This window comes from Schistocerca americana, chromosome 1 (genome assembly GCF_021461395.2).
Source record: "Schistocerca americana isolate TAMUIC-IGC-003095 chromosome 1, iqSchAmer2.1, whole genome shotgun sequence".
Classification (NCBI taxonomy): Eukaryota; Metazoa; Arthropoda; class Insecta; order Orthoptera; family Acrididae; genus Schistocerca; species Schistocerca americana.
The window spans coordinates 139,273,128-139,297,412 of NC_060119.1; the positions used below are offsets into that span (position 1 = coordinate 139,273,128).

At 38.0% G+C, this 24,285-nt stretch overlaps 1 protein-coding gene across 3 annotated transcripts in view; it reads left to right on the forward strand.

Moving 5' to 3' along the window:
* Nucleotides 1-23,269, forward strand: part of LOC124550923 (mediator of RNA polymerase II transcription subunit 6) — a 35,607-nt gene extending 12,338 nt beyond the window's left edge. For 2 of the 3 annotated variants that reach the window (XM_047125731.1, XM_047125722.1), the window contains 5 exons: nt 1,952-1,996; nt 5,272-5,431; nt 11,335-11,509; nt 22,741-22,987; nt 23,079-23,269. In XM_047125731.1, the coding sequence (XP_046981687.1) occupies nt 1,969-1,996; nt 5,272-5,431; nt 11,335-11,509; nt 22,741-22,987; nt 23,079-23,179 (711 nt within the window). In that variant the 5' untranslated portion in view covers nt 1,952-1,968 and the 3' untranslated portion in view covers nt 23,180-23,269. Of the gene's footprint in view, nt 1-777; nt 930-1,951; nt 1,997-5,271; nt 5,432-11,334; nt 11,510-22,740; nt 22,988-23,078 lie in introns of those variants that run through there. The other variant, XM_047125740.1, reaches the window with a different exon arrangement.
* The last annotated feature ends 1,016 nt before the right edge of the window (nt 23,270-24,285 follow it).

Here is a 24,285-nt window from a genome sequence, read left to right on the forward strand (position 1 = left end):
CTTCCCTCAGTCTATGACTTCTAATGCCTACAAGAAGACCCACCTGAGAACAACATTGTGACAGACATCATGCTTACATTCTGTTCATGAAATATATAATTGATTATTTGCTGAGCAACTTTAAAAACCGTTTTCCTAAGAAATTAACAGGTGAAGCAGATTAAATACACATAAACCATGGGTTACTAATGTGTCCTGAATGCCATTCAAAACTAAGGGAAGACTTGAGAAATGGATGATGAGAGGGTCAGATCTCATTATAAACTGTACTGTAGAATTCTAAGTGAAGTCATCAGAGCATCAAATTGTAGTCTACATTTTTCAAGCAGTGAAATACAATAACTAGTAAGTGTTAAGTTTCTGGAACTGCAAGAAGATCAGAACCTCAGTTGAAAACTCACTGCCTATAATAAAGGACCTTGGTTCAAGTATGTTTACTGTGTGCATGATTACTAGAATAGGTGATTTAACAATGAAGAAACAAGTTAATTCTTCATATGTCTATTCACTAATGAGTAATGGAATATTATTATTGTTATTGTTATCTATTTTATTTTATTGTATTTTTGAGGAGGGGGGGGGGTCGAGAATTAAAGAAGCGGGGATAGTATTTTCGGAGTACAGAAGTGTGTTATAAGAATTACGTCTTGTACTAATTCAAAAACATCCTGCAGAGGATTCTTCAAAAAACTGGGTATTTTGATAGCTATTAATCAATACACATGCACATTAATATCCTTTGTCATTATTAATACTTCTCTTTGCACAAAATTTAGTGAACATCATGAATATAACCCTAGGACCAAAAACAGCCTCTACAAAGACCTCAAAGGGGTTGCCATTAGTACAGAAATGAGTGTGATAAATGGGTGTACATGTATTCAATGGCCTACCAGACTACATGAAACGTCACGTTGACGTAATTCAAGGTAGAATTGAAGAAATTTCTATTGAGCAACTCCTTCAACTCCATTGAGGAGTATCTTCACAGAAACTCTTAAATTTAATGATTTAGGTGATTGTATCACTGGAATTAGTACTCTGATACTGTAAAGTAATATCATTTTGCTGTATTGCACTGAATTAAATTAAATGAGTGTCCTTGCCTTCTATCTACATCCCAGATACCATTCTCCAAGAGGCCGAATGTAATTTAAGTAAAACTTACTGTAAAAACTGTAGCTATTAAAATGTATTTTTATTTTTCAAATTTTGTTTTTACTTTAATAGTTACACTAACATATTTAATATTTTGTACATTGGCACAATGGGAAAACCCACACAAGGGTTTGTATTTTCCATTTTCCATGCAGGCCCACCGAGCGAGGTGGCGCAGTGGTTAGCACACTGGACTCGCATTCGGGAGGACGACGGTTCAATCCCGTCTCCGGCCATCCTGATTTACGTTTTCCGTGATTTCCCTAAATCGTTTCAGGTAAATGCCGGGATGGTTCCTTTGGAAGGGCACAGCCAATTTCCTTCCACATCCTTCCCTAACCCGAGCTTGTGCTCCGTCTCTAATGACCTCGTTGTCGACGGGACGTTACACACTAATCTCCTCCTCCTCCATGCAGGCCTCTCATCAGAGACAGTAGCAACCATACCTATTACGGTTGTTTGAAACTCTTATTAGGGACACCATTGCATGTTGTAATGGATTCATGGAATACATCATGCTACAAGGTTAACAAATTTTACTATTATGTAGTGTGATAAGTGAAGTGAAGTGATTTCTAAGTTATGGTGTGAAGTTTTTATTTCAAAATTAAATAGCAGCCTATGCAGGAAAATGAGGTGCCATAAGAAGTGCTCCTTGCAACTTTGAATACTTCTGATAACTTTTTTTGTAGCTCTGTGAACTTTAGCGTACTCAGAATAAATGTAGCTTTTAAAATAAATTAGAACTTTTTGCGTACTTATAACATAATGCAGCGATTTTGTTCCCTTGCAGGTTAAGTGGATTAAAGAATGATGCCGTCGAGAAACATCATGACAGGTATGCATAAAAACTAATAAATACATCACCTAATATAATAGTTCTCATTTTAATCTATGCATTGCTTTATAAATTATAAATATTCATTGATGCATCCTACCCTTATACAAGCTGTGCTGCACCCTATCCTTCAGTTCAACATGAATATACTGGGTGGTTACAATTAAACGTTCCCTATCTAGCACGTTATAATACAGAAACTAATTACCATACAAGTACCAAACTTAGTAGCATTAATGTCAAGGACATGGGGAAGATAAATAATGAAGAATCACTTCAATTGAAACACTTTTAATGTGCTGCTACAGTACATCATATGATTACATACCAGTACTGCTACAAAAGGGGCTCAGTATGGCAACAGTAAGTGTTCAGAATAGTCTGAAAACACAGGATTGCATTGTGAACAGCAGAATGAAGCATGTCTGTTGGTATGCTGGCTACCTCTCGTTATGCTGCACTTCAGATCAACACATGGGTGAATCTTGCCTCATAAAACCTGTCCTTCAGGTAGCCCCACAACCAGAAATCACAGGGAGTGAGATCAGGTGCTCTTGCTGGCCAAGCATTTGGAAACAGTCGGCTGATAGTTTGATTATTTCCAAATGTGTTTCGGTGAACTTCATGAGCATTTGTGGTATGGCTGCATCTTGCATGAAAACTGTTGGTTTCAATGCATTTCTCTCCTGTTGGGTGAGTGTGACATCCTGGCGAAGCATATAGCAGTAATGCTGGCCAGTCACACTGCCAAAGCATATAGCAGTAATGCTGGCCAGTCACATTGCCAATCTGTTCAAAAAAGGATGGGCCAATGATGAATGTAGCTGTGAAGCCACACCATATGGTGACACATTCACTGTACACAGGAAATTCATGCACAGTAACTGAAGGTGAAGATTCCCATACTTGACAATTTTGTGTGTTCATCTCACCTGTCAGAGAAAAATGAACTTCATCTGTTCATAGGATGGTCCAGGACCAGCCCTTGTCAATTTCAGTCCTTGTGATAAAGTGGAGAGCAAAGTCGACACGTCGGCGTATATCATATGGTGCAAGCTGCTGTGCGATATAGATCTTGTATGGATACCATTTGAGAATGGTTCGAAGCACCTCCTGTACAGTGGACCACGGGATGTTCGAATGTTATGAGAGCGCATGCGCACTGCCTGATGATCGGGAATTGCGGGCAGCATTGTCTTCCATAGCAACAGGATTTTGTCAACCCTCTGTGGTGCAACTGGTCATCTGCCTCTTTCTGGACTGACGCCCAGTTCTCCAGTTGATTCGAACTTCTTCACCATGCCCCGCACAGCAGGTGGAGAAAGAGGACCCTTCCATAATCCTTTTAGCCTGCAATATTCTTGAAGTGCAGCTGAAGCATTACGTTTGTTTTGATAATAGAGCTTCACCAATAATGCCCTGCTCCTTTTTTCCAAGCTCATGTTGACACATCAACAGGTGCACTGCAACTGGTCGGATGTGTGAAACTATGAATCACAATGACTTATCACGGCATCTGGTGGCCCTAGATGGTGGTGCTGTGATGCATAGTAATCATGCACCCCATACTCTGGACATTAATGCTACCAAGTCTGGTACTTGTACAGTTATTAGTTTCCATGTTATAATGTGTTAAATAGGGAAAGTTTAGTTATAACCACCCAGTATATAGGTAGTAATAAAAATGGAAATAATTGATTATTTGTTCACCAATAACACTTAACTCTTCCCAAGAATTCAGCACCACTCCACTGTAATTGACATTGACTATGATATTCCATTCCTCAGGTTGATATCAAGAAATCTAAGAGTGAAGCTGCAGCAACTAATGTTAGATATAGCTGAAACATGAAACTTAAAAGATGTACAAAATCGTGTGGTGCAGCTTGTGAACAGAACAGCACAATCGTTAGCAGCCTGTATCTCAACTTGGTCTCTGTTTAATGAACTCATTGCGAATGATATGTTAAAGATTTACTTCCTTTGTTTTTACTTCATTGGTGCAAATAAATTTAACATTGAAAAGGCATCAAAAATCACACATCCAATGCTGGGATGTCTTTTAAAAAAAAAAATTGTATAGAGACTATAAAAACACACAATCCTGATACTACTGGATGAGTAATAGAACTACTGAATCAAATAGTGTGAAGGAAATGAGTAGACTTTACTTCCTCTCAGAACTTAATGCATTCAAACAGGAGTTTGTGAACATTACTCAAACAAATTAATATCACATCTGATGTCTACAGCCAAATGTAGAGCATTCGAGAATGGTTTTGTACATAAAATTACAAGCAGAACTGAAAATAAAAGCAGAGTGGAACAATTTTTGAAGTGTATCATAGTCGATCACTAGATGTTACTGAATGGATAATACTTCATCACTAATTTCAAACAATGTGATCATTATCTATCAAGCCACATAAGGATGGAGAAATATGGAAGATATGTTGTGTACGTACATACCCTATGCAAGAAACCGAAGATCCTGGTTGGGAGCAAGCAGAGCAATGTGCTGGGCGGATTGAAAGATACTCTGTGAAGGTGAATGCCTTCTGTGCTGTTTCATGTAGCAGAGTGTATGACTCATAATACTTTTTTCCTGGAAAAACCATGACAGGTGCAGTGTACCTATGGTGTATGGTGCAAGGCTGTTTTTTTTTTCCTGAACTGAAAGCTGATAGCCCAAATTTCATAGAGTAGTGTGTGGCTATCTCAACAAGGAGCTTTCCAAACCAGTGGACTCTGGATGCTATGCAGCTCTTCAGGTGACCCCCAAGGTCTCCTGATCTTACAGTTTGTGATATCTTTTCCTTGGGGATACATGGGAAACAATGCTTACATACCATCTTTGCAGCAACTCTGAATGAAATCCTGGATCACATCGTTGGTGTGCTGGCAAATAATGACAGGGACATGCTTGAACTTCTATGGATCGAACTTGACTACCGTTGATGCTTGTCGTGTAACCCAAAGATAGCACATTGAACATTGTAGTGATATGTAGGAAACCTGAAAATATACTTTTCCATACCATGTATCATTCATTATTTTGTTTGTAATATTTTATGAAGTATAATTATCCAAAGCCAGATGAACCATTTTTAAATGCCCTACATTTGACAATGTTAATGACATATGCTTTTAAATTCACATGTTAAATTGTAATAGTAGTGCCTACAGTAAATAGAAGAAAGGTTGGAGTTGATATACATGCCATGAGTATAATTTAAGCAAATGTGTTTATTTCTTTGTTTCTTTTTATTCCACAGAAAACTTATTGGGCCTGTCGTGGCATGACAGTGCTTGGATCCCCATATTAAATCCTTCCAACATTATGGATTACTTTTCAGAACGAAGCAACCCATTTTTTGACCGGACGTGTAATAATGAAATAGTTAAAATGCAACGCCTGAATCCAGATCAGTTGCAGTAAGTAATTTTATAGTCACCCTAATCTTAAGGCATGGTATTCATAAAAAGTGCAGAAAAATCACAAAATAAAAAAATGCTGATTTGCTAAATCCACGAATAGAGTTGAACTGACAATATTGTAAACTTTTTGTTTTTTTGAATTTTGGAAATCCTTTGATATAGCTCCACATCATCACCTAGTAAATAAAATTTTTGGTTATGGAATATTGTAAAAGTACATGATTTGGATTAAAGGCTTGATAACTAATTGAATCCAAATTTCATTCTTAATTGAAAGACATGACCAGAAGTGAAAGTAGTGTCCAGTATATAGCTCAAGGAAGTGAGAGAAGACCATTAATATTTATAAAGATTTGCTACCAATGTGTCAGAAAATATATTGCAGGTTTTCAAGGCAATTCACAGATGGTGGTGTGATATAAAAGGAGACCAGGTAGTTTAAAAATTGTTATAAAATAGCAGATGACTTGAGGTCAGGGCAATTACTGGTATCTTATTTTTGAGTACAGTTGCCATCTGAACGGGTTTAGGAGAGCTGGAGAAATCAGTACAAAGATATTTGAATGTTTGTATCAAGTAATAATCCTACTTTCACAAAGCCTTAACTTCACATTTTCTCAAAGTACTCGTTTTCAACTGGAATGTCCTGACGTTTCCTTTAGAACTATGTAGTAAAGACACAATGATGCACCTTCTAAAAAGTTTCACATATTTGTTCCTCAAGACAGCAAGTCAGTCATCCTTGTTTCCTTTCTCTTTTAACAGGGGAAATTAGTCATATTAAGTGGATTTGTGTTGTTAGATGGATGTGCAGGTGTGAAATGCTTGTACATTGGCCACATTGTGAAATAGCATCTTATTGTAATAGAAAGCAAATTCTTGTGATGGAATAAAATCCTCTACAATGCCACTGTGGCCCACTTCTGAATTATTTGAACGGTTTAGCAGCATACCAATACCCAGCTGCTGACCTGCTGTCTGAAGGTGTGATTGTGTTGATATATTTGTTTTTGTCATGGAAACTGTATATCACCTCAATTGCTCACCCCCCCCCCCCCCCTCCCCCCTCCCCAGCCCGCAGTAGGGCTACAAGGTTCCTTTGAAAATGATAAATGATGGAGACAGTTTCCTTTTTGTTTTGTTCAGCACTAGCTTGTGCTCAGTTTCTTATGACCACGTCATTAATTAGACCCAAAACGAATTTTTGGTTTGCTTTTTGTTTTCCCTCTACACTTTTGTTGATTAAGTATCACAGAGGGAGATCTAGGGACATGACAGCTGCTTTGGCTTGCTAAAGTCACGTTCCAGCATAAATAAGGATGTGACTATCAATATGGAAGCATCTGATGACAGAATGTTAAATGTTGTGCCCTCTGTTTCCCAGTTACATGATGTGATATCTGTTCATGCAAACCCAAGAACATATTGAATGGACTGTTTACAGGGCTTCCTCATTAGTGATTCTCAAACACAAAACACTATTTCTTTGGCTAGTGACACCATCAGCACTCTCTTCTGTTGCATAAATGTAATTGCTACTTCTTTTTTATAGATAATATGTACTGTGTCTGAATTTGTAGGATTGATGGAAGATTTTGGTCATGGGAGATGGATCTCCTAGTGTCAAATGTATTCTCTTGAAACAAAGATCCACACTAAATGTGTAGGATTGCAGTGAATTATTCATCATTGTTTCTAATGAATATGTATTATTGAAACTTGTTAATGGACCTGAAATCAGCTTTCTTAAAACTATGATTGCGCTCCATCATATGAAAACACATTTCCTTGTCATTTACAGAAAGTGTAAGGTAGACTGTTCACTGATTTTTGTATGTCAGGTTTGTAATTTGTGCAAAACTGATTGATCTGTTCAGCACCCTAGTAGGTCTCTGATCTCAGGTGAGGCAATTATGATTTCAGAGAGCTCTTGTGCCTCTGTCCCGTACTTATTGTTCAGTTTCTTTACACATGAGACACAAATCACTAAGAGGGATCTCAAAAGTGTTTTATTGGCACATTACATTGCTGTTGGTGGTGTTATATACAATCAAATTGAACACATCGTGTTTCAGCAGCATGCTGCTATCATTATGTGCCTTATGTAGTCCTTACATTATTCCATCACAAAACAGTATCCAACTTCTGTCATGGCGTTTTGCTGAGTCTGGGGATGTTCAGTTGTTTTGTTTCCTTATGATGCATATAAATGAATGTTCAGTGAGCATAAGGCAACATCAGTCGAACATTGATGTACAGTCCCAGCCAGTTCATGGATTGGGGGAGGGGGGGGGGGAGGGGAGGTAAAAATATATAGATAATGTATCAAAAGGAAAGTCCTGTACAACTCTGGATCAGGTGAAAACTATGTTTATAAATTTAGTTAGTCCAGTTTTATTTTTTACATATATCACATGGAGAGGTACATCTACACATCTACATTGTTGTCAGAAGTCAAAGAAGTACTTTTTATTGATACACTTTACTATACAGTGGCTGACTGTACGAAATATTGAATATTATGGTGCCATTGTTGAAGATATTATCACATTAATATTATGAGCCACTGTGAAGATACTCTTCAGTTGAGTTCAAGACTTTTCCCATGAGAAAAGTTGTTTAATTCTCTCTTAAATTCCATCATCTTAGTCACAGGATATTTACTATGCTGTGGCAGGTCTTTAAATACATGTATACCAATGTGTATGACTGTAGTACTGTCAAACCCTTGAAGTGCCTCTAGAGCTTAATTTTGGTCCTTGTGTTATAGTCTTGCTTTAGACAATTTTTTACAAAAAGTGTAATAACAGTGTAACTATTATTGTTACTCAAAGGAGAGAATAACAGTTATCAAAATGCCAAGTGTTTTGAAGAGTTCTCTGCTAGATATTCTAGAATAAATACTGGATATAATTCTGTTCATATCTTGCTTGTGGTTTTTAGAGGGCACAATACATTTTTCTTCATTTCAAAATCACTTTTGGCTTTAATTATGGGTATTCCATATGTAGCTGAGCTGGGTTTGTTCACAGCATATGTGCTTTCAGATTGTAAACTATCCATAGTCCCAGAAAACAACACTATCTACTTCTTGTATTTTATTGTTTAAATAGGCTATTGTATTACATTGTATTGCAAAATTAATTGTCCAGCTTTATCATACAGCACAAATTCTACTGGTGTAAAAAGTATAGCATAAGATAATCTTACAATCTAAAGTTTATCATAAAACAATAATTTTGGGCAGAGCAACATGTGTGGAAATACACATAGCACAATATGTGACTAACCAATTGGATTATGTGTAGAACCTTAACATCTTCACAATTTGTTTTAATCAAAGATGATAGAGTACACAAATGGCTGCAGAGAGTGGCAGCTGTGATGACAGCTGAGTTCTACAATTCCACCAGTGATGGTGCTGCCCACCAGACATTCTGGTCAGTCTGTCACCACGATCTTGTTGCATATGCGGAATACTTATAGCACACTTGTAAATTGCGAAATGTGGGACTTCTCTGTCAATCTTCAGTGCCACATCCAAGAGTGTAGTTAATGATGACAAGCTGCAAGTTCAAAGTTTCTCAGACTAAGTGCCTGTTGAGCTAATCCTGCCCTCATTTTAGTTCATACTGGTGTGCTAATCTGGGTGCACACAGAATTTGCATCCTTGTCTTCAGCTTAAATCAGAGTTATGTGTGTAGATTTTCCACTACAGATCTTGTGTCAGGGGTATTATCTTCCTCAACTTCCACAGCATGCAGTTCACTTTGTGCCTTCAGATACTTCATCAACTAGGACATTGAGCTTCATTAACCTTCATTAGTTCCAGATTTGTCAACTTCGAGATTGATCTATAATCAACAAAGGCTACAGTTTCTTCATTCTGTTAGGTAAAATGGCTCTGGGCCTCTTGTTTAGATCTTCCTATTGACGCACACACCATTTGTCAATCCTATGACTGTGCTCTGTGCTGCAGTTTTTTTTTCTGATTTTGACCTTTGGCTTGATATGATGGCCATTCTTCTGCCTTTTGTTTAATAGCTTTTTGCTCAGTGGTACAGGCTTTTTGACAAGCTGCCATCTCATCAATAGTAGTGTGAGGATTCAGTTGTCTTTCTCACCCATTTTTTTGGTTTTGTCACTTTTCAACCTTTTTTGGTCTTTTAGGAACAAAATAAGTCATTTACTTTTGTTTCTAAATTTCTTTATTTATGTTTGTTCATTGAATTTTTTTGGTATACTCAAATGATTAAAGTAGATGGAATCTATTGTGAAAGGCTCCTGAAATTTGGGCTAAATTGGTCTTTTCTCATTTTCAAGTGTTTTTTTTCTTCCTATTTTGTGCATTTGGTATTAGTTTCAAATATTCCTCCATTACAACTGTATCTATGTTTGTGGCAGATTCTTATTTTTCTGTTGGAACAAAACACTTGCTGTGATACTCTATTCAGTTCTGAAAATAAACTTTTCAAGATGGCAAAATGAAAATTCTGTAGTGACTGGCTTGAAAAGACAGAGTTTGAAACTATTGAAAAATATAAATTTTAATCACTAGTGTAACCCTGATACTTACTATGTGCTGGAACACGTGCCTCCCTGACTCTGTAGCCAGTTGAACATCCTGTAACTCAGTATGTCCAGCAGTTCTCTAATAATGTCTACAAGAGTTTATTCGTCTTTTGTGTTAAACTTGATAAGTAAGCTGTATCAGTGTCTATGTCATTGAAAATAATAAAAGCTTCTGAACAGGATTTATTTAGTAGAAAAATGTAAATTTAAAATGCTGGCTTCCATTACTGGGAATCTAGGGAGGAAACCAAATGAGAATCAGCCAACCCCATTGAAATATTTGTTGTGTTGATCAATGTATTAAACACTTTTAACTATCCTTAGTTCCTTTGTGAAGTCTATTTACTTGTTTTCACTACCCCTCAACACATACTAATTAAAGCATCAAGAGGGAATCATAAGTAGCATAATCAGTTTGCTTTGTGTTAGTACAAATAAGTTACCAATTGAAATAACTAATATTGCCAAAAATCAACTATTTTTCATTGTTGTGGGCTGCAGCAAGATGGTATTTCTGTTAAGAAATCAAATCATATAACCATTTATGTCAGTTAGGAGATTATTATTCCCAGTTTTTCAGATGTTTTGTTTATTTAATTTAAAAATATGCAAACAGCACAGTGTTAAATTAAATATCAGACATTTGGACAATTAGCACATAATTATCTTCATACTGATATCATGATACAGTTGTACTACAACTTCACAAAAGGTAACAGTTATGTGTTTCTCATGTACTACATGCCATAGTATTTCGGTATGAGTATGCATTTTTCTGTCACAGTTTCTCATATGGCACTTTACTGTGTGTTTTGTGACCTTGTCCCACATGGTATATAGTGAAGCTGCCCTCAACTGGAAGATCGGTTTGAACACTGCATTGCAAAGTCAGTGTCATGGACTTTTGGGTTCGATAGTCTGGTACTTACACATCAAACCACCAAGCTGTACCCCTTGTCATAAATTACTTTGTCCTACAGAACATATTTCAAGATGTCATGTTACCCTAACTTGGGCAAGTGTTTATAGACTGCTAGTTGTTTGTTTGGGTTAGTTCTCTTAATGTGATTTAGAAATGTTACAGCTATTATTAAGCTTAGCAGTGCATAAGCTGTAATTTTTTTTCCATGTATCACTTTTTATATATGTTGTGAGACCTAATTTGTCATTTTATCAAGACGAAACTACAGTGCAAATGCTCACCCCTGTCCTGAATTTTAAATTCTGTATTATTTTTTTTATTTTCAGTTTTGTTGCAAAAATTGTTTTATTGCTTCTCATGTAATGCTAATTCCTGTATGTAAACATTTATTTTGTTGCAATTACAGAAATATGACTGGACTTGAATACATATTGCTTCACGTCCAGGAACCAATTCTGTATGTAATTCGCAAACAGCATCGACATACTCCCACCCAGGCAACACCTCTTGCAGATTATTACATTATTGCTGGCACAGTTTACCAAGCCCCTGACCTTATGTCTGTGATAAATTCAAGATTGGTGAGTTAAGATATCATAAAATATTGGAATTTAAATAATTTCAACAATGCAAAGTATAATGTAGTTTATTGTGAAAATGACAGGAACAGAAAGGCTGGCTGGTAAGTACTATCAAGAGGTGTAGTTCCTAGTGATGCCAATAGGAACATATAGTATGAAATAATACTTAACAAGTTTCTCTCAACAGAACTCTGAATTTTACCTCTGGAAGGAAAGTTCTGGCCAACCTTTCTGCCTCTTTGCAAGTTTAACAATGTCCTCAATCTAATTTTTCATATAATATAATTACTATCACCTATGCAGGGCAGTTCAATTAAGCTGTTCATCTCAGGTATTTCCTGAACCATTTAAGATGCTGTGATTGTGTTTTCACCCAAATCAATTGCAAAAAAGTTCTCACTAAATGACGTATGGTCTCTTTCTATAGCTATATTAGACACATCGGTATCAGGTTCACTTTTTCAAACAGTACTGTAGTTATTTCTGCTGCCAGTGTCATAGTTCTAAAAGGGACAAATTCATCAGTATTTCACTCATCAAAATTGGATCAGTAGTTTCAGAGAAATTGCGATATGAGGACTTAGGATGTCTTCATTTTGGACATCAAACAGATTGCTGTCTCTCGTGGAAGATACTTTTGCTATATGGAAATGATGCAGCAGGCTGATGGCATGCTCCAGTTTAATAGGGCTGAGCGATAGTACTTATGAAATCGGAATGGTGGAGAAAAATTTAATTAAAGACTGATACTAATCACATTTCGTTATGTGCAGTTAGATTGACACACTAACTGGAGGGTAAGGGACATGGCACCTAAGGACGAATAACCACTCAAATACAGTAATAGTTCTGCCCTTGTTTCTTCCAGATCCCTGAAAGAAGGATGTCTGTAAAAAATTGAATGTACATTGTACTCCTGATTATTCATGCAGGTTATCCGCTTTGTGGATTATTCATGCATCTAAAAAAAAGCAGTCACATGTAGCACATGGGGTCCAGCAGCAAGGGTTATCCAGTGCTAGGGGCACTAACCCAGACCGACAGTGGAAGATGACTGCTCCGAGGTGCACCTGTGCACACTTAGAAGTCGGCTGCCAACACTGCCACTATTATCTGATCAGTAAACATTGTCCTAAATACAAGATTTGAAAATATCTTGATTATTGGTATTTTTCAATTATGTGTGCATCTTCTCCCCCACATTAACCTGAACATTTGGAAATATATTGTATTTATAAAATAGGGAATTGAGCAATAAAGATTGTTATATAATAACTCCATGACTTGAGTTAAATGTCAAGGTACTTGCTTACATTGCAAAATTACATCAGCAATAAACAGGAAATTACAGAAGAATGTGGTCATAAACACTTCCTTAAAACACCATTTATGTCATCAAGTGTTTGAAATTCAAGTAGACAATCTCTTGGGAGCCTGGCAAACCTTTGTTGTACAAGGCTTACACAGACAAGTGGGGGCTCTGTCGGTGTGTGCACTTACTTCCCTAGATGCTTGTGAGACTTGCAGGAAGTCTAAATCTTTCTTTTAATCGCAGAAGATTAGGTGGTCCATTGGGCAGTGTTAACACCAAAACCCAAAAGAGGCTTCATGTGGCAAGTCCATCTGAGACATTTTTGAATATCAGTGCAAGCAGTAATAGTAACAGACCTCATCCTGGGATGAGTAATGTATATTGTTGTTAAATCTGTAGTAGGTTCATTTGAGAATTTGCGCCTTTCTACATCCATAAAACTTTAGAGGAATATGCAAGGCAACAGAAATCTATCAAGAGGTTGCGCCATGGTACGCTCCTGATCGAAGCACTGGAAGCTACTCAAATCAGCAGGTTGTTAAATTCCTATTACTTGAAGAATGTGCAATCAACAGTGAGTTGCACAGTGAGCTAAATTATTGGAAAGGTGTTGTGACATGCCAGGTCATTATGGGTATAGATACCAAAGTACTCCAACAGGAATGGAAAAATTGATGTCACTAAGTTCAGAATTTTGTGAAGAAGGTTGATGGTGAACTCCAGAAATCGCCATCCTTTATCTTGACCTCCAGTTTGTCAAAATTGCCTGAATGTATTGTAGCAGTCCTTCTCCACCTTAGGATTAACCCTTTGTACGTAATCCAATGTGCTGTATTAACTGGCAATGCTGTGGTCACACCACAATGAATTGTCCACATGTGGAAGATGGGGCTCCACTGTCGAGGAACCAGGTATTCAGTTCAAATATCAATTTGCTACCAAGCCAATCCATTTGGGACCGAGAAATGCCCTGTCTTCGCAGAAGACAAGAAAATCCAGGAGATTAATTACCCATCGTATCTCATACTCTGAGAAGTATATGTATACAGAGTAGGGCAGCACAAATGGTCACAGGGTTGTTTGACCCTTGGAAGAGTGTCACAGAGCTGCTGAAGAAACTGAACTGACAGGCATTTGAAGATATATGTAAACTATTCCAAGAAAGTGTGCTAACGAAGTTTCAAGAACCAGATTTAGTGACTCTAGAAATATACTACAACTGCTATGTATTGCTGACACAGGGATCATGCGGACAAGATTAGAATAATTACAACACACACACACACACACACACACACACACACACACACACACACAGAGAGAGAGAGAGAGAGAGAGAGAGAGAGAGAGAGAGAGAGAGAGAGAGAGGTATTCAGTCAATCATTCTTTCCGCACTCTATACGTGAATGGAATGGAAGAAACCCTAATATCTGGTACAGTAGAACGCACCCTCTGCCGTACACTACACAGTGGTTTGCAGAGTATAGATATAGGTGTGAAGGAGGAGTGTAAGACAAGACAATCACCAAATTTTGTGATGTAGTTCATCTCAGCATTGATACAGTCTATACAGGAGACCAGTGTTAATATCCAGACTTTTGACAGCCGAGTAGGGTATAACTTGCTCCTGTAAATGGAGCTACAGGTCTGCATCACTAGTCCAGCCAAGCCTTCCCACCACTAAAATAATGGTGGTTGCAGAACCTAATGTTTGAAAGGATAACAGTCTCTCACAGCAGACAGCAGAAGAGCACCAACAAAGTGTTTCTGGTAAAACAGCCTTACCACCATCCCCAAAATCCAGACTGCAAATGAAAAACAATAGGCCAAAAGATAGCGTCTGAAGCCATCAAACCATGCGATCTTCACCAGGACGTAGTCAAAGGGACTCCCATTATCACCTAAATGAAATTACACATGACCTAGTTGTCGTATTGTGAAATTTAAAGATATAAGGGGCATCAAAAAGTTTCCAGTTGAGGGTATTGCTGTAACATATAGTTGTGGTCCGATGTGGGTATGTATTGCTCCAGAACGTGGGCAAGGGATTAGTGTGGCATTTGTGTCTTTCCAACATGCATGCTGTAATTGCGGAAATGTGAACTGTGGAGATATAATTACCAAATGTGTCCAGTCAAGATCAACATGCTGTTATTCTTCTCGGATGCCAAAGGATGAGCACTGGTAGATATCCATCTGACAATGAAGAATGTGTATGGGGCAGCATGTCTGTTGGAAAGCACAGTTGTGGATGGTGTGACGTGGGGTCTATTCAAGTGTGTGACACTAGAGCACCTGACCTATAGTCCTGATCTCTCCCCAAGCAATTATCATGCCCTTGGTCACTTAAAAAAAGGTGTTCAAGGCTCGACGATTCCTGTCAGATGAGGATGTGCAGCAGGCAATTACGAACTTATTCACTGCCAAATGGGTATCTTCATACTGGTGCATATATGCGATGATTGCCTTAATGCCCATGGCGATTTTGCCTGAATTGTAGGGGCCTACCAATTCTGGACTGTACGCCCTTCGAGTGGAAACTTTTTGATTGCCCCTTATTTTTTGTGATTGTGAATCGCATGAGAAAAAGGGATACATACTATTGATAATCAACAAAACCATGGATACATTTTACTATCGATATTTTGATGGCACTGTCAGCCATCTTCAATTGTTATTTTGTTAATCAGATCAGTTCTTATTTTCAGCTGTACTTAACGTAAATGCTGTCGTTTATTGTTCTCATGCTGTGTGCTGTTACGATTGTTTCCAATTTTGGATAAATTTGTAACAAGAAAGAACAGGAAAACAGATTCTTAGTTGTCCACTAACATTATGATAAGTTAAAAACACGTACACACTACTATAATAATCTAATTACCTATCTATAGCAGTTTAATGTAAGTGATGGAGTTGTTATGTGGAGGCTGGTAGAATGTTGGGGATGAAATATTTCAGTATTTCACAACACAGCTGAGTAGTAAACATTAAAAAAATATATGAATAAGTACATATAATATACTGCCTGTCTTGCCCAGAAATTGCGTTGATCAACAAAAATGTAGGCAATGGCTGCATTTATGTAAAAAAAAAATGCTCAAAATTCTACAATTATTAGACAAAATGTCAAAATATCATCACAGCTGGTCACCTGCACGGTACTCGATTATGGAAACCTGTCAGATATGAAACGATTTGCAGGGTTTTGTGGAGAGTGGAAGGGGTATGTGATGACAGCACATAGCACATTCTGTAGTTCGTTTGTTTCCATAGACTTTTCAGTGGGCTGCTTGAATTTGTCAGAGCTGACTGTGCACTGCAACCTACCCCCCCCCCCCCCCCGCCTCCTCCCCCCCCCCCCCCCTTTTGTCTAATATCTATTCAGTATCTTTTGATCCATTGTGGACATGGGGCAGTGACTAGTCAAATATTTACAAAGGAAAATCGCCAAACAGTCGTACGTTTTGAGAAGTTTTTTTCTTTTATTTTCACAACCAGTTTCAGCATTTAATATGTTGGTCAATTGTTGTCAGGTCATTGAAGGAAGCATGCGAACAACAAATTAACGATATCCAGATACTGGTGGCTCCATTAGGCCAGCATCGATACATCTGAATGTCTACACATGAAGTGCAGATGGTGCCTGAAAATGGAATATTGAAATGCTGAAACTGGTCGCCTGAATAAAATAAAATAACTTCTCAAAATGTACAGCTGTTTGGTGATTTTCTATGGTAAAAATGTATTCACACTCTTATAAAACTGTAATAACAAGAGCCACGGATTCCCTGCACAATTAACTCTTAAAATGTGCATGCATTCATGCACTATCAAACGACAAAACATGCACAGAAAAGAAAAACATGCAATATGAGAAACCCATCTTTTATTATGGTGCATTGTAATTTTTTTTTTCAAAAACAATTTAACAATTTACAACAACCAGTTTTTTGAAATTCTCCACGGTACAGACATGAGTAGCTCTGTACCATGAGGTGCTGAGCTAGCAATCCCTGGATTCAGGAGGCAAGGTGGTTCGATATGTCTGCTGACAACCTTGAAAATGGTTTTTATGTAGTTCTCCACTTTCAGTTTAGGCAAATGTGGGAGTTGATCCCTTAGTATAGGGCACAGCCAATCTCTTCCGAATTCCTTTCTTTTGTGACAGATTCCAATTCCCTTAAAGATGCAGCATCTCTGCTTAAATGAAAAGAGTTGTATCAAAGGCATACCGAATCTCTCTTCAGAGACTGCTGGCACTAAAAGCCGTATGTACATTGGAAAGCAAATTGCATCGTCATTTTGTACTATATATCTGTGCATATAGATAGCTCACTTGTGGAAGGGCATTATGTCATGTCTTCATGTTTTACTACAAGAATGATGTTAGGAGTCCAATTGTCACAACTCTAATGCATTTGTAAACAAATGACATACAAACGACAATGTATGTTGTTCTTCATAGAGGAGTTTATTAGCATCAAAGACTGTATAACCATATTATCATGGATATATACAACTAATTTATGAGATCGCATACATTAGAGGTCTAGTTGAAATTAATGCCTGAATCAGTGTTAAGATCACAGAAGTGTAGCTCATGGTATTTGTGTGTTAAATAATGTGGTTGCTACAGTTTCAAGGTGACTGTTGAAATAATAAGTTTAAAACAAGTTTATGATCACTTAAGAAAATTGAATGATTGTAATGAAATGAAATATACTTTACTAAAATTTGAGTTTGAAATGAGGAACATTGTATGCTTTGATGTGTTGAATAAATTCTGACTTGCTTTCTGTTAAGTTGTAAATTTAAATACAAGGTTGCAGTAGGGGAAAGATACCTATTGTCAAAAAAAGAACAGAACTCGTTTAACTTTATAAGTTATTCAACCCGGCCTTAAGATTATTCTGCTCGGCGATACTGAACCTTATATGAGAAAACTGCATTCTCTTCTTCTTCTTCTTCTTCTTCTTCTTCTTCTTCTTCTTCTTCTCTCTTTAAGGCAATAAATTATATTTGAATTTCAATTCATTCAGCGTTCAGTGGTAGAGTGCAGTTATTGTAGTGTTGGCAGAAGAGCCAACACTGTTTTTGTAGAGGAGGCCGAAATGCACGCTTTAATTACACGCTGACTGGCGTGAGGTCTGGAACAGTTAAGGGAATTAATAGTAGCAAATAAAGTACGTAGTTGATATAATACTTAACTTTAATCCACAATTGTAGAACATCTCTCATTACAGTGCATGCTTCGTAATATTAATTATCAATTGAATACGGCGCCTTCTAGGTCGTAGCAAATGACGTAGCTGAAGGCTATGCTAACTATCGTCTCGGCAAATGAGAGTGTAGTTGTCAGTGAACCATTGCTATGAATGTCGGCTGTACAACTGGGGCGAGTGCTAGTACGTCTCTCTCTAGACCTGCCGTGTGGTGGCGCTCGGTCTGCTATCACTGACAGTGGCGACATGCGGGTCCGGCGTATACTAATGGACCGCGGCCGATTTAAAGGCTACCACCTAGCCAGTGTGGTGTCTGGCGGTGACACCACAGTTATCATATTGTCAAATTAAGAAATATTTAAATGTGTATTTGTGTGTTGATAATACATTTTATAGTTTTTTTTTTTTTTTTTTTTTTTTTTTTTTTTTTTAAGAAAAGCTTTTCTGCTTAATTTTATAGACCAAATGCTATTTGTATGAAGGCCCGCCTGAAAGGAAATTATGTACCTTTAACAAATAAATTTTTTCAGAATAAAATGGAAAACACGAGCCTTTTTAAGGTCAATTTTAGCAAATTTGACCCCCCCCTCCCTTTTTCACAAAATCCTGGCTGTGTCCTTGACCTTTGCCCTGTCTGACGGATCCAACAACGACCATACCATCGATGTTATTGACTTCTGCCTGAGGTAACCAGAGAGTCCTTCAAGTAAAACACCCACCCCCTGAAACCTCTCCACTACGGAGGAGCAACAGGGAGAAAGACTGAGGATAACATCACCGTTAAGATGGCTTTCATAGCAGATCCTGAATGGATTCAAGACACATATAGAGGAAATACTCCTATTAACTCTGGGTGGACCAGTGTGTATACATCTCCTAAAAGCATTTTAAATTCTCTAGTGCCTCTGAGCTGTGTGGCAACATTATTAAAAGTAAATAAATAAAAAAAAATAAGAAACTGACGTTTGTTGAGAGAGAGCTAAAGGTGGAGTGGCTATTTTCAGAAGCATCTCCTTCCACTCCTCACTCCTCTCCCTCACAACCAGTATACAAACAATCACTGTAGAGGAGCATGTATATCATAGGTTGACCCTCTACCTGAGGTGTTAGATAAAGTACTCTCCATGACCTCCATATTCATCTCCCTCCCCCCATCCTCCACAGCTTCTTTTCTCTGTGGTGATTTTAGTGCATTCATTGTGCTTTGGAGCTCTGCAGTCACCTTTCCTAGAGGTAGGGCAGTTGAGAGCCTTCTCATGTCCTTATGTAAGTGTTTATTGAACATGGTGCAGAGCACGAACTTCAGCTCTAAAACAGGGTCATTAACTGCTACCTATCTCTCAGTATGCTCTCCAGCCCTTACAAACACTGCTCAATGGGGAGTGGTCGATGTCTTGCACACTGTGATCACTTCCCAATCTGAATTCACCTTCCAGACAGAGTGGTGTTCAGAAGATAGCCACCACAATGGGTGGGTCAGGCTGAAACTTTCAGCCAACTTACTGCATTTGAAGACTATCACAGGGATGGGTGAATCATATTACCCAAATGATCCACCATGCTCCTGAAGCATCCATTCTGCTGTCTTTATGCCAATTGAAAAGGCAGCCTGTTGCATGGTGGAAAAACAAATGCTGTCCTGCAGTCAGGACCAGGCGAGTGGTTCTCCATAGTTCCAGGTGCTGGCCATCTGCAGATGACCTCACTGCCTTTCAGGTAGCGAGAATTAAATGTTGCTGAATAATTAGAGACAGCAAAAGAAGATTGTGGAAGCAATTCCTGCCCACCATGAATGCTTCCACTAAAACCACATTCATATGGGAGACACTAGGAGGATTTGTGGAAGAAGAGGGATGTGCCCAGTGACTACTGTAATACAGAATGTAAGTCTCCAACCAACCTGTAAGACACTGTCCAGATTACAGTGGCCTATTTCCCACAGTATTTCCTACAGATACTGTCACTGCCAGACAAGATTCAGCTTTCCAACAATACATAGTGGCTTTTGAGAGAGACATTTGAGGCTTCAGTTGCTTTGCAGATAATGAATACAGCTGCCTCTTCACCATGTGGGGGCTGGTTTCGGCTTTGTTTACAGCTCATGACACATCACCTGGTCATGATAGGACTCATGACGTGGCGTCACCGCTGATCAATTAGAACAGGAAAACCTTGTCCCTCAAGCCATGTTTTAAGTGTGACTGTCTTTGCTGTAGCTATTAATAGTATCACATCTGTTCTTAAACATCCTATCAAGTGTTCCTTATTTGTTGATGATTTCTCTGTCTTTTGTTTCTCCTCGAGCCTTCAAACAGCAATTAATCCATTGCAACTGACTATTCAATGGTTGGATAACTAGGCAGAGAAGATGTATTTTAATACCTCCAATGAGAGGTGTATGTTATGTCACCTCACACAATGGAGCAAACAACTCCCCCTTGCCCTTTTTAACCTCATTTTGGCACCAGGACACTTTCACAGCTCTTGGCAAAAGGCAGTTTCAATTCCACTTTCAAAACCTGGGAGTATTTATCAAAGTGTTGCTTTCACTAGCTGTGTGGGAAAGGTCTTGGAGCAGATGGTCAATTGGTGCTTTGTCTGGATCTTAGAATCCAGGCAGTTCCTTAGTCCCTTACAGTGTGGATCCAGGAGATATTGCTCCACCTTTGGTAAACTGGTTCTCATGGGAGTGGCTATACAGCAGGTTTTCCTGTGTCATGTAGTGGGTATATGTTTTGACATCAACAAGACCTATGATACTGCTTGGGAACATGATACCCTGAGGCAGTTCCTTGAATGGGTTTTAGAGAATTTCTTATATCTTTATATGGTCCTTATCACACTATTTTGGATATCAAGTCAGTGGCGTCACCGCTGATCGATTAGAACGGGAAAACCTTGTCCCTCAAGCCACGTTTTAAGTGTGACTGTCTTTGCTGTAGCTATTAATAGTATCACAGCTGTTCTTAAACATCCTGTCAAGTGTTCCTTATTTGTTGATGATTTCTCTGTCTTTTGTTTCTCCTCGAGCCTTCCAATAGCAATTAGTCCATTGCAACTGACTATTCAATGGTTGGATAACTAGGCAGAGAAGATGTGTTTTAATACCTCCAATGAGAGGTGTGTGCACTTTATTCTTAAAAATATTTTGTATAGAAGGAAGGTTAAAATTGCATCCCTTTAAACTGTTCCCGTTCTTTTCTATTGTTATTTCAAGGCACAGTGAGGTTTCTAGGTCTCACATTTGACCCTCAATTTATATGGTTGCCACAATTAGGGACATGAAAAGATTGTCACTAAAAACTCTCGGTCTTATAAAATATCTTAGCCACAATACATAAGGAGCAGGTGGAACTTACCTCCTCAAGTTTTACAGGGCCTTGGGCAATCTCAGATAAGAAAGTGGACTGAAATGGAACATGTAATAGCTATAGCCAGAAAATTGGTGAAAGACATTGTGGGGTCCTGCCCACTTGTCTCATATAGGGTGCCTAAAGGATGTTGCGTTCTCGGAGTGCTGTACAACAATTCAAGTGAATCAGGTTAATAGTTTTTATTACAAAAAAGAAGACTGACAATACTTAACTTGTATTTATAAGAATGTGTCCCAAGTGATGGGTGACATACAATATAAATCAGAGTCCTAGTTGCTATATACAGTGTTCATGCAAGTTTGTCACACTGCTTGTGGATCACTAATAATTGCTGCCATAGCACTCTCTGCTAGGCCGTGCTAATACTCTTTGAATACTGTCCCAATACTGAGCCGATCCTGAGCGCCCAAGGCAGGCTGGAGCGGCTTTTATATTCTCCTCTTGTTGAGGCCGCTCCTGTCGTGGTGTGGTCCTAATCAGTGCACCATTGGCCAACATTGTTTCACTGCCTACTCTTCTCTTCTCTTGTGTTCTTCATCTTTGTTCCAGTGCTTGTGTTTATGCCAGAACAGACATAATCATTTTCCTCTTCTAAGGCTTAAGTGTCAGGAAAACTTGTAAGTTAACCCCTACTGACCCATTTTTGGCTTTAGGCCATTTTCGAACAGGCATGCGCATGTTTTCAATCTGTATCATATTTCATTTATACTACAAGCATATGTAAGGTGTGTAAACAGACATGGACAGTCTTCTGTTATTATATCTTCCTTGATGTTTACCTATTATGTGACATGTTGGCTGTTATTTTTGGTGCTTAATGGTACACAGGATATGACTGCTTGCTATGAAAAACATAGATGATCCGGAAAGAATATGTGAAGTTTCCTGATTTAAAGTAACAACTAATATATACTCACAAGCCATCATCTTAGGGAAATTAAATTCACTCATGTGTATGCAGTTTGTGCCATTTGTCACTATACATTGCGTCTCAATAGGCATTGTATGAAGTATTAAAAAAATTACTTTCTAAAACGAGAAGTGAGAATTATAGAATGAAGTGAAGAGTACGCATAACTAGACAGAGACAAAATAATTTCACTTTATCTATCTGTTGGTGCATACTTTACAAAGCTTTTCACAATAGTTTTATATTATTATTTATTCATATCATTTCTCACATAACAGATGTGTGTAAATTTAATATTAATCAGTTGAAGGCTCTCAACCTGGCAATCCTCTGCAAAGAGGCTTTGGAATCTGTTTATTAAGGATAAGTGTATTAAATATGGAACTATGATGTTCTTTTTTTCTTTCTCCTAGATGTCAACAATACATCATCTACAATCTGCATTTGAAGAATCAAACTCTTATTCTCGATATCACCCTTCTAAAGGGTATTCATGGGATCTAAAAGAACGCAAACCATCAGAAAGGACTGCATCAAAAAAGGAGACTCAAAGGGAAGAGCCGAGCTCATTGTTCCAGAGACAAAGAGTGGATATGTTGCTGGCAGAACTTACACGAAAGTTCCCAGTTCAAGTCATTCCTCAACAGAAACCAGCAATTGGTAAAATAATGCTTAATGTCAAATCGTGTTATACATTAAAATGTAGTATGCTGTGTTATAATTTTTTTTAAATTTGGTCTTGTGTTTGCAGAAGAAGTGAAAGCTGAACCTCGTGAAATTAAACAGGAGAAACCAGATAGTCAGCGAAACATGAAGCCACCACCAGAGAAAAAACCAAAGATCAATTTGTGAAGAGGAATTCCAGAAAATCTAAATAAAGCAAACTGGAAATCAATCTTGTATTTTTTTATAAATATATCCAATAAAAAAATTCGAACATTATCAGTTGATATTGTTGCTAATACTGAAATGATCTTGTTATAAGTAAACAGTTTTCTAGTTGCCACATCCTTCTTACTAAAGCAAGATTAATTATTAGACTAAAAGATTAAAGTTTATGCAGTGTTGTGGAAGACAACAGTAATAAATTACTGATGTTGAGGGTACACATAGAGGACTTAAATGCAGTCAGTAAATTTGAGCAGTCTTAATAAATGAAACACGTACCCACTTCCTATCAGTTGCCAGCAGTGCAGTCACACCACCAGTGCAGTCACATGTTAAGTCAGAATAATTTCCTCATGGACTGAAAACAGTGAAAATGTAGCTTAGCTGTGCACAAGAACAAATGAAATTCTGAGATGGAACCTGTAAACAAAAATTTGGAAAGACAGTTATCACATATAGCTATTGATTTATGGCCACACACATATAGCAGAACTGACGTGTCATTACCTTTTGAGATACCTCTCTTTCTCTAGAGCCCTCTTGATTGATCATAGGATTTTTTCTGTTGCTTAATGCTTCTTTCATTTCTGATAGTGCATCACATTTGTGAAAAATTTTGCACCATTGTTTGAAGTCCATATTGAACTGTAGCTCACCCTGTAACTGACCAGTTTCCAAGTGTGGTCACTGAAGTAAGGAGATGTCAGCACTTCTTGCTTGGGGTATTGATCAGATATGATTGGTTAGGCCTAGTTTTCAAATCAGTTTGAGTGTGTTAATTTAAAGTTGTATTTTGAAGTAAGCGAAGTAACAGCATTTCTTTCTCCAGAAATGAGGGAGCCTCAGTGTCATCAGTACACCTTAGATATGTTTTATTCATGTGAGGATGGTATCTGTCAACATGCATGTATTAACTGTTTGGTGACTAGTTCAGGAGGGGGGGGGGGGGGGGGGGTGGCAGTGGGACAGTTTAAACCAGTATTAAGGTGTATGATCTTAAGATGGCCCTTTAGTTGACAATTCCAAACTAAGACGGAAAAAGATATAAATTTCTTAGAATACAGGAAATG